The sequence below is a fragment of the Botrytis porri genome (genome assembly GCF_014898465.1).
Source record: "Botrytis porri strain MUCL 3234 chromosome Unknown BPOR_019, whole genome shotgun sequence".
In the NCBI taxonomy this organism is placed as follows: domain Eukaryota; kingdom Fungi; phylum Ascomycota; class Leotiomycetes; order Helotiales; family Sclerotiniaceae; genus Botrytis; species Botrytis porri.
The window spans coordinates 461,916-477,817 of NW_024066093.1; the positions used below are offsets into that span (position 1 = coordinate 461,916).

General features: G+C 42.3%; 7 protein-coding genes across 7 annotated transcripts; 5 read left to right on the forward strand and 2 right to left on the reverse strand.

Moving 5' to 3' along the window:
• Window positions 1–2,656: 2,656 nt before the first annotated feature.
• EAF01_011082 (uncharacterized protein) lies at window positions 2,657–2,944 on the forward strand (the record flags this gene model as incomplete). The annotated part of the gene is made up of 2 exons (XM_038919339.1): window positions 2,657–2,711; window positions 2,754–2,944. The coding sequence occupies 2 exons, from the start codon at window positions 2,657–2,659 to the stop codon at window positions 2,942–2,944; spliced, it is 246 nt and encodes an 81-aa protein (XP_038765210.1).
• Window positions 2,945–3,124: 180 nt separating this feature from the next.
• On the forward strand, window positions 3,125–3,637 carry EAF01_011083 (uncharacterized protein; the record flags this gene model as incomplete). The annotated part of the gene is made up of 1 exon (XM_038919340.1): window positions 3,125–3,637. One exon carries the CDS (start codon window positions 3,125–3,127, stop codon window positions 3,635–3,637), a length of 513 nt encoding a protein of 170 aa, XP_038765211.1.
• A 1,082-nt stretch (window positions 3,638–4,719) lies between these two features.
• On the reverse strand, window positions 4,720–5,731 carry EAF01_011084 (uncharacterized protein). The gene is made up of 2 exons (XM_038919341.1): window positions 5,277–5,731; window positions 4,720–5,196 (listed from the first exon to the last, which is right to left on the reverse strand). The coding sequence occupies exons 1-2, from the start codon at window positions 5,508–5,510 to the stop codon at window positions 5,068–5,070; spliced, it is 363 nt and encodes a 120-aa protein (XP_038765212.1). The 5' UTR covers window positions 5,511–5,731; the 3' UTR covers window positions 4,720–5,067.
• A 958-nt stretch (window positions 5,732–6,689) lies between these two features.
• On the forward strand, window positions 6,690–8,220 carry EAF01_011085 (uncharacterized protein; the record flags this gene model as incomplete). Its single annotated transcript, XM_038919342.1, has 2 exons — window positions 6,690–6,965; window positions 7,015–8,220. 2 exons carry the CDS (start codon window positions 6,690–6,692, stop codon window positions 8,218–8,220), a joined length of 1,482 nt encoding a protein of 493 aa, XP_038765213.1.
• Window positions 8,221–9,528: 1,308 nt separating this feature from the next.
• EAF01_011086 (uncharacterized protein) lies at window positions 9,529–10,062 on the forward strand (the record flags this gene model as incomplete). The annotated part of the gene is made up of 2 exons (XM_038919343.1): window positions 9,529–9,669; window positions 9,712–10,062. 2 exons carry the CDS (start codon window positions 9,529–9,531, stop codon window positions 10,060–10,062), a joined length of 492 nt encoding a protein of 163 aa, XP_038765214.1.
• Window positions 10,063–10,280: 218 nt separating this feature from the next.
• EAF01_011087 (uncharacterized protein) lies at window positions 10,281–10,843 on the forward strand (the record flags this gene model as incomplete). Its single annotated transcript, XM_038919344.1, has 2 exons — window positions 10,281–10,425; window positions 10,503–10,843. The coding sequence occupies 2 exons, from the start codon at window positions 10,281–10,283 to the stop codon at window positions 10,841–10,843; spliced, it is 486 nt and encodes a 161-aa protein (XP_038765215.1).
• A 3,854-nt stretch (window positions 10,844–14,697) lies between these two features.
• EAF01_011088 (uncharacterized protein) lies at window positions 14,698–15,771 on the reverse strand. Its single transcript, XM_038919345.1, has 3 exons — window positions 15,309–15,771; window positions 15,033–15,216; window positions 14,698–14,961 (listed from the first exon to the last, which is right to left on the reverse strand). Exons 1-2 carry the CDS (start codon window positions 15,409–15,411, stop codon window positions 15,083–15,085), a joined length of 237 nt encoding a protein of 78 aa, XP_038765216.1. The 5' UTR covers window positions 15,412–15,771; the 3' UTR covers window positions 14,698–14,961; window positions 15,033–15,082.
• Window positions 15,772–15,902: the final 131 nt, after the last annotated feature.

A 15,902-nucleotide genomic window follows, 5' to 3' on the forward strand; every position in this document is an offset into this window, starting at 1 on the left:
ATGGCCCAATAAGATGATCGCCGTCTGTCACAGTCAACTTATTCAGTATTCATGGATAAATGAATGACAACCCCCTCATCTACTCCAGTGAACTGTGTTTTTATGCTTATTGAATCAAGTTTGATTATTTGGAAAAGTCAGTAGAGACGTCAAGGCATTAGCGTGAGTCTAACACGATCAAGATCAAATAATGAATGTACGGTGTATTTCGGTGGAGGCAAGTGGTTTTGCATGTTCGGCCAAATGCGAAGGGAAAACATCCAGTTTGGGAATCATCTCTCGCAGATCTGCAACAGATGTCTGCTGATTCTGCTCTGGTCAATACTTCGTAGTCAACGTACCAGAAACGGGAGATCCAAGGCAACATAACGACTGCATTGAGCGATTGGGAAAGGGATTTCTTGAGTCGTTCATCCTCTCATCTTCATTCTTTCCAGCCCTCCCTCTCCAACCACCCATCAGCCATTACACTGGGCTATTTGGAACACATGAACATTGATAATGGGCAATTCTCAAGCTAAGGAAGAACAGTGAAATCGTACATCAAAATTTGAGTAATCTCATTACCCGTAGCAGCACCAAAACTCTGCAAAATTACCCCTTTAAAACTAGTTGAAATGGCAACTTTAGTCCTTTCGGTCGTATATAACCCGGTTCCAGTACCTACTCATATCGTTTCGCTCCTTTCCAATCCGTTCTTATTTACATAGCGATGTAAGGAATTCGGCAGGTAGATAATCGAGAAGCGTTTGCTTTTGTTGATTGGAGAATAATAGGAGACGATCAGCGGTTCAAAACTCCCATCTCCATCCTCTCCCATCCTACCCTAGGCCCAGGATGGAACTCCTATCTCCTGTAGATTTTCATGAATATCCTATCTTGCCTATCCTTTGATTCAAAACCAACCTTCCTATCCTACAGGTAAGGGGAGGATAGGATGGGTGTTTGAATACGCTGGAGAGGACCAGATTCTTCATTTTTGCAAGCTGAAAACTTCGTCAGAATTCAGCACCCTGTTAAGTATCTTGGCCTAGTGCTGAAGAGAGTATCATCGTCACCCATCATGGATGATATAGTGAGGTTACTGAGGTATGAATTCTTGTCCCGGTGAAATTTAAAGAAAGCAGTGAACGAGATGACGTAAAAAAGACTCAAGCTTGATTGAACATTCTCATCTTGTACTGAGAGCGGATAGAACATAAGCAGCAGCCAGAAGGAATTGAGAAGAAAGCCGATCGATTTGGTTTCAGCTAGGGGATATCATTAGCTTAAGAGAGGAAGCTTATAAACCCAGGCGTTTCCTAGTTGTATCTGCACTAATCGGCTACGAAACCTGGAGATGAACAGTTTTGCGCTTTCGCAGTACTTTCATAACCGATTCTTCAAGGGCCGTGTATTAATACCAAGGCAGCAGGACGGTATTTCCTTTCCAGCCAATGGGCCGGGGAGTGAAGACTGGCCATCATAAATGCTGCACCAGCTGGCTACAGTTATTGCTTCGACCTTTCCAGACAAGTCATTTTAGGCCCTAGGAATGTCATACTGATTACGATAGCGATGAATGCTCTGTTCATAGCTGGCTTTTCGTTCCGAACTTACCTTGAGGCATGCACACTCTTTTGCTTGTCTCCAAAATACATCCAGGTTGCAGTTTCTTTCATGGAGCATCCAGTTTTCAATATTTTGCAGTCACTCAATACCGGGAGCCAAGTGCACATCTCTCTTTGACTTTCGGAACTCCAACGGTATCAAAGAAGATGCGGGCTAGCCAAGCAGGCGAGAGCATGGTGGGTGAACATGAAGAAAGTAAGAATGACAACTCTCCAGCTTGCCATAAAACTACAAACTCCTCAAGTTCAACGCTGTATCACAAAATGCTTACCTAGTTAATAAGACTAGTGGTTTTGTCTGATTGAGTATGAAGCAATGAAACTTTGTTCTAAATTTCAAGTGAATGTAGATCTGGTTTTTTGGTGTCTCGGTTTCGCGCTGGATAGATTCGATGGCTGTTGTAGGTATGGCTGAGCCACAATTCCACACAACCTCTAATAAACCCAGAATCTTGAATTCACCAACATTGACTATCCTTTCCGCTTTACAAAAGTTCGAGGCAATTTGGTTGATGATTGCAACCCAACTAGTACTCTCAAGCGTCGCTATCAGCACGGTTAGCTTTGAATTCATTGCTCCCATCGAAAACAGTCAGTCATCATGGCTGTATCTGCAAAGCATCTCGTCGACCTACCCGACGACATTTTAGCAATTATGTTTGATCAGATACTAGTAACAATCGGAGTCTGGAAGAGCATGAACTTACGAGTTCTTGCGGTATGTTCTAGTCATGTCAAACCTATGATATTTCCATCATATTAACCTACCATCAGAACTCGTCAATACAATAATCACGAAAACATTATGCCTCAACTACATGGCAAACTCACAAGGCCCAGTTGGTGAGGCTCTTGAAATACGTCTCAAATATCCCGATAGCAATTGACCCGGCGTTACACATCTCTTCATTCATTTGGAGATGAACTAACCCCCAACATACGATACTCTCTCCTGTCTATCAAGCTATTCATTCTTTGAAGACGTGTAGTAACAACATCCACACGAGAGACGAGCAAACAGCTTTCGAGATCAAAGTTTGCATGCGATGGAAGAACGCTTGAAGTGTGGCCCAAGCAATGACCGAGATCCAGATGCATGTGGTCGAAGGAGATTATAATTTTGTAACGCTGCTATCGGTGAAGATGACGACGCAAGGCTAGACACCCAAACTACTCCCAGTGTAGCCATTATTGCTGGGGATATTTCCATTGTACGAGAACTACTTGAAAATTGTAGCGCTGATGCCGATTTAGACAACAGATATTTTGGAAGACCTTTACATCTTGCCGCGAGTTACGGAAGGATCAAAATCATTGAAATTTTGCTTGATTGATACAGATGTGGGTTCAATTCGGCTATATCTAATCCCTCAGCCGAAGAAGTTCACAATGCACCTACAGAAATTCATTTGCACTTTGGAAGGCCTTTACGAATAGTAACATTGAACGGGCACCTCGAAAATGACGCGAATCGAGATGGCTTTGCCACCGCCATACGTGTACGTTAGAACAAGATGGATGCCATAGGATTTGCCGTTACCAAGGGCCATGAAAATGTCGTTCATATTCTTTTGAATCACGGTGTTTCATTAGCCAGAGACAGAGGATACAACGCTGCACTGATTGAAATAGCCTCATTTTGGAGCCAGCATTCTATCATGAGCCTACTGTTGAGGGATACGGCGGATTCCGATACACACATCAACAGAACGGCTGAACTATATGCTATTGAAAATGGAGATCTCCTAACTCTGCGTCTCCTGGTAGAAGCCGGATACCCTGTCGAGACCTTCAAAGACCTTAAACCTATTAATTACAGCTCTTCTCCAGTCCTTTTAGTAATGAAATGTGGGTGGCCACATAATCTAGAGTCCTTTTTCAGTGTCAGCAATGGAAAGATTGGTCCGTTGGATGAAGAGCAATTTCCCCTTGGCTCGACTGTCAGAAACGATTTTGCGAGTGGTCAATATCCGCGTAGACATGCAAAAGAACCATATCAGCTTTGGTATGCACAGGGCAGACAGTGAACCACCATAGACATTAAATCCTATTGGCTTACACTCCCTAGCAGATCGTTTCATGAGCGTAGGTTTGGAAAGTTTATGCTACTTGAAGGGGGGAGGAGAGAAAAAAATTCAACCAAAACTTCGAAATGTTGATTGCAACCAGAAGTAGCACAGTAATCAAAAGATTGATACATTGAGATCACATTAAAAAACATGACCATTATACCCTAGAAGACATAGTTTTTCCTTTAAGAAGTACACATACAACTACCTGTACGGTACAGTATGGTGCCGCCTGCATAGTTCAATAAAAACAAGAAAAAAAAACGGGATCCTAAAGAACGAACAAATACAGAAAAAAAGTTTTGAGGGAAGAGAAGAAACAGTAAGGACTTCAAACATCAAAACTTCAAAGTGCAATCCTTACGTTGTTCTTTGATACGAATGATAGGGTTAATGATGCGCAGAAACTCAATTGACTTGTTTAAAAGTTGTATAGACAGAAGATGGGGGAAAACGGATGCTCCTCGAGCTTTTACCGACACCTCTGGAGTCATGAGTAAATCTTGGACTTTGGGGAATGCATGGTCACTCTATCACCTATGCTTGGTATATTTTGGTAGATGAGTGGGATACCAGCATCGCATTGTTTGTAAAAATTTTCATGCTGTAGATGATATCTTTTGAATCTCTTCAAGCGTATAGACTTCATGATGTCTGAGAAATGTAATATAGTTGCGGAGACCCGATCTCCTGGGACACGTCTCTGCATTGAGATCCATAGTTACTAGACTGCCAATAACTAAAAGTCCGTATGACAAGAGCTCACTACATTGAACGTGAAATGCAGACTGTCATTCACCCACCTCACAAATCTGGCTGAGTAACGTGCACATATATGTTGATCGATTTCCATGACCCGCTTGGGCACAAAAGAGTTAGAGAATTTTAACGTATCCGTATATAGGTTGCGAGCCAGAAGTCGAGGGTGGATTAGCATATTTGTGATGGCCTTGATGATTGAAACTTTCGAGTTTGAGGACTTATTTGTCTGGAGTGAAGTTGCATATATTCGGGACGTCAATTCAGTTGGTGATTAGCAATATGACCAGGAGACTCGACCTTTTTTTGAACCTATGTTTGACTTATGCTTTATAAATTACAGTGACTCTTTTTCTTGAACCTTGGATAAATATCTTCCAGTGCTAGAAGGGCACTCCATTTTCTTAAATATGTCATTCAACGATGGAGATTCCGTCTGTGAATGTGAGCAATTGATTGCAACCCAGACTTGAAGAAATATATTTTGGGCTCTTGAGGAATGTCCCTTTTTCATGACTGTAATTGTGTTTGGTCATGGGGAACTTCGTGTAAGCTTCCTACACAACGCCGTAGACCGTCGGATTATTCCTTCCCATAAACTGTTGTACATTTCGTTCCACCAAAATCCTTCATGGTTTCTGACCAGGTGCTCCCGCCCCTATAACTCCTGGCATTTGTTGTGCCCCTTCAGCCTTCAATTTTTGCAATGTTTGTTCGCGCTGGTATTCCATCACTCTTCGTTTCTTGAAGTATTGAACCTGACGAAGGGGGCGAAGATCAGTAATGAGCCAATCCATAACAGCAGTCTATAATCTTTCTGCGGCGAAAAAAAACTTACCCAACTAGTAGCACAGTTTTGTTCGAATACTCTCGCCTCTGTTCCGCACGACTTTTCGGCTTTGGTGTTCTCCGTGAGGCTATCGATGATTTCATTTTTATCCAGACACTTGAAGTATGCATCTCTTGCTTCCCAGCATTGTGATCTTTGACTTCGGTCCGGGGCTATGGGCGCACCATCTGCGCCAATCTTTGGAGGGGGCAGAGAAGCTTGCGAAGGGCTGAAAAGTCCCATGATAAATTGATGAATAGATTTAGCAGTTAGACTTCTGAGAATTGAAACCTTTACTACTATGCCTCGAGCATGCTATGTTGCTATGCGGGGCGGCAGAATAATTTGAGCTAGGCCTAATTGACTTCTCCGCTTTTACCTCCTCCCGGTGAGCTTGACAACTTTATCATCTCAAAGAAGCATCTTTGAATTCTCTCCCAGTGAGCTCATTGTATGCTCGAGCAATTCGATGTCTCAACGTACCAGCCGATGACAAGACTTACATCGAACTGAATTCTAAGACAATGATATTGACTTGCTTAGAACTCCTCCCACTTATTAAACGATAAGCTTCGGAAAAGGGATTGTTTATCTGAATCCGGATAGCTCTATCTACCCAGAATAGAATATGCCCAGCGCCTTCAAAGCCATTGCTCTTAGTATTCATTCCCAAAATAGTGGAAGACAAACATTACTGGGTATATTAATAGTAAAGAACCAGATAACGTCCCATTCCAAGATCTAATACACTTCCGCCTTCATTGGCACCATACGCTACAGATGTTGATCTTTACCTGGTGTATTCACACACCTTACGATGTATGCAGATCTACGAGCCATACGCGATAGCATTCTCTCATACTGCTATCGCGTCTGTAACAAGCTTTATTAGTGCAATTGCGCAGCTATTTTTTGTAGAGCACAGCATCGTGGTATCTTCGACGAGTCTGATACTGCTGAACAACGCATCCTAAATAACACCATCACGGAGTACTCATTGGAGCTCACCAGCGACAACTCCCCACTGTCCAGGTGCCTTAGCCGAATAATGTCATGGCCTTGGCCTCTTTTCCCACGCATAATATTTCCATATGAGGAACATTTCTCCCTCTCACCAATTTTCAACGACACAAGGAAGATCTCTCCCACGTCATGCTTGCACAATATTTGCTATTTGACTGATGAGTCCACTAACCTGAACGATTTCACTAACACTCTTATTCCGAGATCGAAGCAACGCTCGACTACAGAAACCATGCCTTTCCCGATACCTTTGTACTTCAAAACACCTTGATTCTTTTGGATGTGCATTCTACACAGATAAATTGTTTTGCAGACTTACATGGTCCTGATCCCCTCTACACTATTTGAGAGCCGAGTGCGGCTGTTTCCAATTCATTATTTCGATCTGATGTCGTGGGCATGGTCATGGTTATGAATGGTTTGATCCCGGCCCCAAAAGGTCGAGTTCGAACAAAAGTTGGGCATAGATATCTGGAGGCTTTACAATCGAAGGTAAATGGAAGTTACCAAAGTTCAAGCTCGTCATCTTCAGATGATGGCGTGCCAAATTCTGTGGGGTTGAATCTATTGGTTCTCGGTATCACGTCTGGAACTGCTATGGATGACATTGATTTTGCACTCTGTCGTTATACACAAGAGTCTCCAGAAGCACCACTGCACTTGGATCTTATTCAGGTATACAGCAACATTTATTCTACAAAATAAATAAGCTAATACTCCATAGTATGATTCAGTCGTCATGCCTTCGAAGATTCGATCCGAGATCCTGTCGATGTTACGGGAAGATGCCGCTCCGCCAAGTATGTTATCGCAAATGGACGCAGAAATGGGACATACTTTTGCCAACGCTATTCATATATTCGCACATAAGCATAGAATTTCAGTGGATGACATTGATTTGATTGGATCTGGTGGACAGCTCGTTACCTTAACAGGTGCTCCACCACGGGGACAACATCGATCGAACATGTGTCTAGGAGAAGGGGCTGTGATATCTGCAAAAACGGGTGTCACAACTGTTTCCGACTATCGAACGGCAGAGCAAGCAGTCGGCAGACAAGGTGCTCCTTTATTTGCATACTTGGTCGGACTTTTGCTGCACCATCCTACTAGATTACAGATTTGCATAACAATTGGAGGCATCACAACTATATGTTTCATTCCATCGGATAAAAAGGGCGGAATAGACGCAATGTACGATTGGGATACAGGGCCAGGCACTTGTATGATTGACGCAGCCTATCGTCACTTTGGCCTCGACCCTCAGAAGGACCAATCCTCTTTCTTACACGGTACAATATGTCACGAGGTAGTCGAGCAACTTCTTACCAATGATGAATACCTCAGCACACGACCACCGAAAACCACAGCTAGAGAAATTTATGGCGATGCTATGGCTTTCAAAATCATAGGCATGTGCGCTTATCGAGGTTGTTCGCCCGCAGATACAATATCTACCATTACACGATTCACCTCCGCCAGTATTGCCCAGCAAATTCTTCTTTTTGGTCCCGGTCGCGACGCTGTTAACGCAGCTGATATAACTGTCGATGGTCGAGGCATGTCCCACACTCCCCTCATCTCGGACCTTCAAGCAGAATTTCCAGGAGCCCATTTTGACAGCTTCGATAAAACCGGTATTCCTTTAAATGCACGAAAAGCAGTAGGCTTTGCGATGCAAGCAATGGAAGCATTGTTGGGAAGAGCATTGCCAGTTCCGACAAATGCTGATGTAAGAAGACCAAATACTATTACTGGAAAGTTGGCGCCTGGACTTAGGTGGAGAGAAGTCATGGAGAAGAGCGTTAGATTTGGAGGGAATGGAAGAGGGTGGGAAGGACTTCCAGAGGTCAAGGAGTTGATTGTTAGACAGAGAGATAGGAGTAATGTCTCGGGTATGGAAAACGAGAAGGGGGGGGTTGTTTGTTAGGTCGATATAGATTCCGTGGTAGTTTCATTTTACTTACTTTCTTGGTAGATAGTTTTAGTGGGCAAATATATATTTAATTTATAATCCCAAATTACCTGCGCCTCGCAAAGGATATATGCGATGTTGGCACAGTCACATCATACTACACTCTACAACATTGAACTTTCGTCAAGAGTCTTAACTTCGATCAGTTTCAGAATAGGTGAATACAAAGTACCTCAGAGATAGCAACTCTAATACAAGACACACCCGCAGCTCACGGTAATTATAGATCCTGAAGCAAACAACACAAATCATAAGATATGCACTTCCTTACCACATATATGATCCTACCTTCGGCATTAGTTATCTCACGTAATCCGGCATGACACTACAGCGGCAGCCGGAAGCACCAAGGGGATCCGGAAATGCCCTGTAGATACTCAAAATAGAAGGTTACGACAGATCCAATCATTCTCGAGGCTTGATTTCTACAGATCTTGGGTACCGGAATTTGTGGTGTACCGTGAGTGGCTACACCAAGACGTCTCTGGAGCTTCTCGATCGTGATCACTCACGATGACTATGGCTATGAGCATGACCACTTTTTCTTCCCTTCAAGACTTAAGCAGAGTAGACAATTCAGAGACCGTCTTGAAAGCAGTGGCAGGTCGCCTCTCGATTCTTCTAGCATTTTTGGAGTGTAGTAAGAGTTCTGGAACCTCCTCACCGCACAGATTTCGATTTCCCCGCTAAAACCATTGATTTTTCAGCTTTTAAGACCCCTGTTTCTTTACTAAAACTTCATATAAAATGATTAAAAGAATTCAGAGTTGATTGAAAATTAATTTAATTATATATAAAAAGAGCTAGTTTATTTTTAAATATTTTATATATAAAGTTATAAGCTATTGAAAATAAGAATTATAAATTTTCTAAAAAAATCATTTATTTTGTATAGGAAAAGTGTTACAAATTAAAAATTTCAATTTTTTCAATTTCAAATCTATATAATTTATGAACAAAAATAACTAAAAATAAAATATATATTTTTTTCAATAAAGAATAATATTAATTACTTATTCTAAAGTTTTGAAAATAAAATTCCTTAAATTGAAAAAGTTATCAATTTTTTTAATTTGTATAAAAAAACATCATTTTTGTAGGGATTTTGTTATAAAATTTATAGGATGCGGTAAGTAAATTTGATAACTCTTACAATTCACGTCAGGCGTCTTATCGAATGGGAACTACAATATACGCGTTTTACAAATCCTTCCTTCACCTGGTTCTTATTCATCTGGCAACGCAAAGTTAGTCAATATAAATATGGGAGAACCTGAGCCATATGAAGCATTATCATATTGTTGGGGTGATGCCATTTGCAAGGTTCCAATAACGGTCAATGGCAAGAGATTCGATGTCATCACCAATCTCTTTGCTGCCATGCAGAAGCTGAAGGAGACGGATGTCATCCGAAGAAAATGGAATGATGGAATATGTATCAATTAGAACGATAATGACGAGAAGAAGAGTAAAGAGATGCTAGTCATGCGTGATGTCTATAAGAAGACTGAAAGGTGTTTGTTCTGGCTTGGGGAGTTCGAGGATACCAAACCTGTGGCCACTATCTTCGATCTGATACGGAAGGGCAAAGAATTACAGTGTGCATCTGACATCAATAATTTGCCACCTAAGGATAAATATCGCTTCTGGGAGAGTCTTGGACTTCTAGGTATAGATATTTCTGCATGGGGAATAGTGGATAACATCATGGCTGCTCCATGGTGGAAGAGAGTGTGGGTTATTCAGAAAATCACATTCTTGAAAGAAGTCGTGGCAATCTGCAGAAGTGAGAAGTAGGACTGTGACGAGATGATTGAGCGCCAGAGATTTATGATCGGGTCAAACTAATGATATCGTTTGATGATGGAAATCTAGGTATAAACATACAGTGGGGTGGATTCAAGCAGTTAAGTAGCATGAGACGTGAAAAAGATTAGCCACCACATCTACTGCTGTTAGCATTTAGGGGTCGAAGCGCTACGCATCCGAGAGACAATACGTTTGCGTGGTTGAGCATGGATTTTAATCAAGGGGAAATTACTGTATCCTTACGCGCAGCACATCTATGGCTGAATCATATGGAGAACTCAAAAGATTCGGACGAGTTCCGCGACAAATTCTTAAATACTCCGCGGGAAGGTCATTCTGTAAGAGATTTTAGTATGTCTTTCCGTGCGTTGAAGGTGCTTTCCGTGCGCAAGAGGCTTATAGGAAGTATAGTTCTACGTATGGTATAGACCTTGTTGCAGAAGGAAGCGCATTAAGGAGAGAACAGAATTCTTCGCTTTTAGTTGAATCACTAAACAATCGTCGGTTTCAAGGAAATGAGCTGAGGAGAAAAATCAGTCACTCGGACTCGATCGACTCAATTCGACTACCTGGTAATGGTACTCGATCGAATTCAGATGACAACCCCAGTGAAGGGCAAAGACTGCTCGCTGACTATAACATGGATATCGCGAGAGTCTACCTCGTGACAATGCAGAGATTACTCTATAGTGGTTCTGATCTGGATTTGCTCGTAGAGATTGACCACTATCTAGCAAACACCAATGGACTTTCCTTCCTGGGTAGTTGATTGGAACGTATCCAATAAAGGTTGCGGGAGAGATAATGAAGATGACCACTCCGCAACACGCAACTCGGAACTTATGGGACCTCCTGAAATTAATGGTACTCAAATCCGACTCGGGAGGGTTTTCTACCAAACAATTTTAGGACGTACCCAGCTCAGCTCAGATCGAATAAACAGATTTGAAAAAGTTGTGCGGGTCATAATGGAAGCAGAGAGCCATCTTCTCCAAATCCAGAAATTTCCTCTACAGAGACACCGCGTCCTCACATCATTGTTGTAAATGTGGTTATAGATTTATATACCAATATATGAGCCCGTGCCCTCTGAATAGCATCTTCCCACCTGGGTTGTTACTAAATCAATAAATCCTCTTCTTTGTAACCACTAACACGATGGCATTCTCTTTGACAAACACGCTATATCGAGAAGAAAAGGACACCGGCGCAATGGCTTAGCGATTGAGAGCATCACACCGGGTCATTCGAAGCCCCTCATCTCAAGGGGTTCCCTCCCGCCCCTCGTGATGGGAGGCATGGTTTTGCCATTTTTCTCAACTTTTATTTTTGAGATCTTTGTGACTTTGCTGTTGTAATTTCGGTTTGATAGGATGGAAAGGTAGAAGAAAATTAAATTAAGCGTGGCCTCTGTTTGTCTACTCCTGAGACGAGAGTTATGACCACCGGAATGATGTCTGAAGCGAAGAAAATACTTACATGTTGATAATCTAGGAGGATAGAAAGGGCAACGAAAAGATGCAAGACCACACGTAAGCTTACCAGGTTGCTGCGCATCTGATGAACTTTTGTAGCTTTTTTGAAGGAGTTGACCACAATTTTGGTCGCTAAGGTTCACATGGGTACGATGCCACAGAATGTACTCATCCAATGTGATCGCAATGAAAGCCATCCCAAACGTTACCGTTAGAGATACTTTGTCATCAAAGACGTACCTAGTACAGGTACTCAAGCTTATTGTCGTGTTGTTTCTCGATTGAAGATCGAGTCAAAAAAATTGGTGAAACAAAAAGCCATGCCTCGTGGGACTCCACCAAACCATGATTTACAAGGCTCGGAGCTTTTCATTGATCTTGTGATCGTACATGAATCGATGCAGATGTCCATCTCCTGTTCCTGCAGCCCTTCTGCAAAGTACAGGCCACAGCATGTGACAAACTAAGCCTCCATGTGTGTAAATTTCCTATACATGTGCCGTGTAGCAGTACACATGTCATATCAATGTGCTCTCCGGCGAGAATTGAAGTCTTTGACTTATGGAAAAATATGTCATGAATCAGCGGATACAATTACTTATGCAGCAGACTGTAGTGCTTAGATCGGGACACCCTAAATTTCTAATAATTGAATGTAAATTAAACTGAGACTTAGGAGGTTGCCCCTCGATGTGTTCCTCAGGGGCAGGAAATCAAAATCCGAATCCAGATTCTCCGGGTGCTACCAGTGTTGTGAAGAATTCCAACTGAGATCTTGCAACTCGCAAGGCATGCTACCCACATGTGGATTTCTGATCTAGATCACATCCATGAAAGAATAATTCATTCGGTCCGCCCACCAAAATGTGGAACATTGGCTCGTCCCCAGAAAAGCCTGAGGCGATCTACGTACAAGGTGCTCAAGTTTATCATTGAATTTCAAGAGACCCTGATGTGATCAATGCCTTGTGGGCCTTTGAGAAACCAAGATTGAAATATGAGTGAGTTCTTGCTGCCAGAACAGAGATGTAAACTTCTCTCTAATTTTGCCAAGATATGCAATGCTGTTTTATTTCCTTCCGGCCTTCCGGTAGAGAAATATTTGAAGAACTACCTGCCGCTTTCAGAGAAGTAAAACGTTGTAAGCTGTGGGGATTGCCTTATCATGGGAAGTATGGAGGGCACTGCCAATAGGGGAAGTGACATCGCTCACAACTGACGCACTTACATGGTAAGCTAGGCCCGCTAAGAAGAACTTGTAGGTCTTACGCGTATAGCGGCGGGGCAAAACGACTCTTTTTGGATGAATGGCTTGATAATAAGCTGGCAGATGAACGCATAGGGAAACTCATGCTGTATAACGTTGAATTGAGATTCAATTCCTTGATTCTTCAACGCAAGCAATTGATGATGGGATGAGCTGAGACTTGATAGATGGAGGATTAGATGAGTGAATGCCTGAAAACGTGTAACGGATAACGAGTGTACATTGTGTTGACCATGCAGAGCGGATACGAATGCTGACGTGCAGTACCTGGTACAAATGTAACAAGTCCCTCATACGATGATGATAGAAAGGGGAATGAGGCTCCGAGAGTGTTTGCTCTCAATTGTTTGACAATTGACGGGTTTGACCCTGCCATCCATGATATTCTCCTAGATCCGGGTCTGGATACCGAGATAACAAGCAACATGAATGAACCCGGACAACCGTCGGATTTGAATACTTTGCTGGGGTTTGTCCGAAGACAGAAGATGCTGTAATATAAGCCCAGTACACGGAAATTTCGGTAACAAATGTTAAATAAATGAAAGTCGAAACACAATGAGTTGAATTAATTAGTCCAACAGTTGGAACTTGGGAGGGAAACTTTCCGGCGTGAACTTCTTATCATCGACGATAAAGAGACCTGATTGGATTAGGTCGATCGTGCCATGAGATTCAGGTAGGCATGTAGGTAGATACCGGTAGAGAAGGCGCTCTCCTCGATCATTCGTTTGAGCCTGGGTTGCTAAAGTACAGGAGGTGTAATTGCTACCACTTCGCTTCCTCAATGGAACGCTGCACAATGGAACGCTGCAAACAGTCAATGAAACCATCAAGCCATAGAGGCACGAAGTCATGTCCAATTTCGTCGGATTAATTGTGAAGTTGTCCTTGCGAAGACTGTAAGCACATGAGATAAGATGAAGCATATAGAAGATACCTTCGATTCATTGTCCCCCAGGCCTTCCTGATTCCCTCGGGATGTTTCATGCAATAGAAGCCCTAAAAGGTTCTAAACCCATAAACAATCCAGGGCAGGCAGTGGGGCCGGGTGTAGCGTGCATACCCTGTTGCCATGGTGGAGATGGTAAATGCAAACATCATGGATAAATCGAGACAAACCCACTGAAATTGACATAGATAACGGATAAGTCTTACGAGGTGCGGCCTGGGAAGCGATTTGAAATTGCATTGAGTAAGAAAAGTAATGATGCTCGCCAACTTCAAGATTTCGAAATTTTAGACAAACAATGAAAAAAGGCAATTGTGATAAGTGGTGGTAAAGGAAAAAGTCTAGTATGAAGATTCTCGTAGAGAAAGCTCGGGAGTCCACACCTAGGTAGACTGAACTGTGCCATCGGCCGGCACCTCTCGCCTTATGCTTACTTTTTGCACACCTACACGGAGTAGTTGTCTGGCTTCCTTCACATGCCTCTTTCTTGGCCCCCCCCTTACCTCCCCAGACCACACAGAACCAACGAATCCTTCCTTCATATCGGTGGATATGTGTGTGCTTCACTGTATCCTTGAATACATACCTCGTACATGAATTACTTACCCATTGGATATAAACGAAAGCGTCTGGAAGAAAGCAGCTAAACGCCAAGCCCCTTATCGATCTTTAAAAAATCCGTTAAACCATGTTCGGTAACAACATCATAATGATGTGTATAATCGAATCAATTCTGTTGAATAATATAGCTAGCATACCTTTCAACTACTTAATTATACTCAAGATTACCAATTACTTAAGCTTCATATATTATAGTTTAGCTTTAAATGTTATACCTAAGCTCCAAATGTTATACCCAAGCTTTCAAATGTTATACCCAAGCTTCAAATGTTATACTGGAAGACTTCAGAATAGCTTTGATTGATTCAAATCCAAATGATTCTTGTAATTAATAAGTTACTGAGTTTATCGAAATTGCAAAAGCCCTAAAGACCCTATAGTCTGTTTAGGTGCTGATCTGAAAGATAATCTGTAGAGTGTTCTTAGTGCGAAGAAAAGCAAAAAACTTCTGAGTTTCCATTTCAGACATTCCCATATAAACCAATAAAGGTTGCAAGGTCTCATATTCTAGCCTTGAGTCGACCGTTAGCTTCCCAGAATGCGTGGTATTCCGTCTTCCGTTTTGAATCAATCTAACCAATCCAGACTCTTCCGTCAGATGAAGGATACCCAAGGGGACGGGAAGCAGAGAGGGGTGCCATACCAATGTTGCGGGGGACTCCCAATATCGAGAAACTCCACCAGAGAATCCAGTCAAAAAGTTTCCTTCTTCGTGCTACTAGCTCGACTACGAGTGCAACAGATGTATCTTGACCCCCAGTTCATATGCAAGAGCATATCATTCATGTCAAATCTCACACATTGCATGGGGAAAAGAAGGCCCTCTCCTGGTAGTACATTGTCAGCCTTGAAAGAAAAAAGCAATAGACTAAGAGCAATCATCATCCTGATCCTGGTGTCATTCCCCAGTACAACTTACCTCCCTTCCCCACCATCTCTTCCAGTTGGAAAAGTTTCAACATTGACTTCACTTGTTTCGTTTCTTCTCGTTCGGTATCATTATCTTTTAGTTCTTGGAGCATCACAACATCTTCAGATTGTTGAGAAGTCGTCTAACCCTAATTATACCGGCTGTTCTTCAACGTATATATATTTAGATCTTGGTATGGTAGCTGAGTGTCTTCACTTGGGAAGTTCCTTGGAAGTGTGTTCTGGTCGCCCTTGTCTGGAGTGAATGGCGACAGTGAAGTCTAATTTTCATCCGAATAACTTCTTATTTCGGAACAACCATATGTCCGGACCGCACAACACCCACTCGACAAAATAATTCATCGAGAAACAATACCAACTGGCTCTTCTGACTCGATCATCCCTTTTTACTTTGGTCTTGCGCAAATTCTTTTCATCTACAAATCCTGTAGACCGGAAAGATATTGCTCTGTTCCCTCCCTGTGAATAGCAATTCGACTTCATCTGACAATCCATTTACCTCATATTCACTACATTCAATTCTTTTTTTGCAGGGCTCATTCCCTGTGCTGCCTTTGCTTTCGAAATTTGCTGGATGATTCAC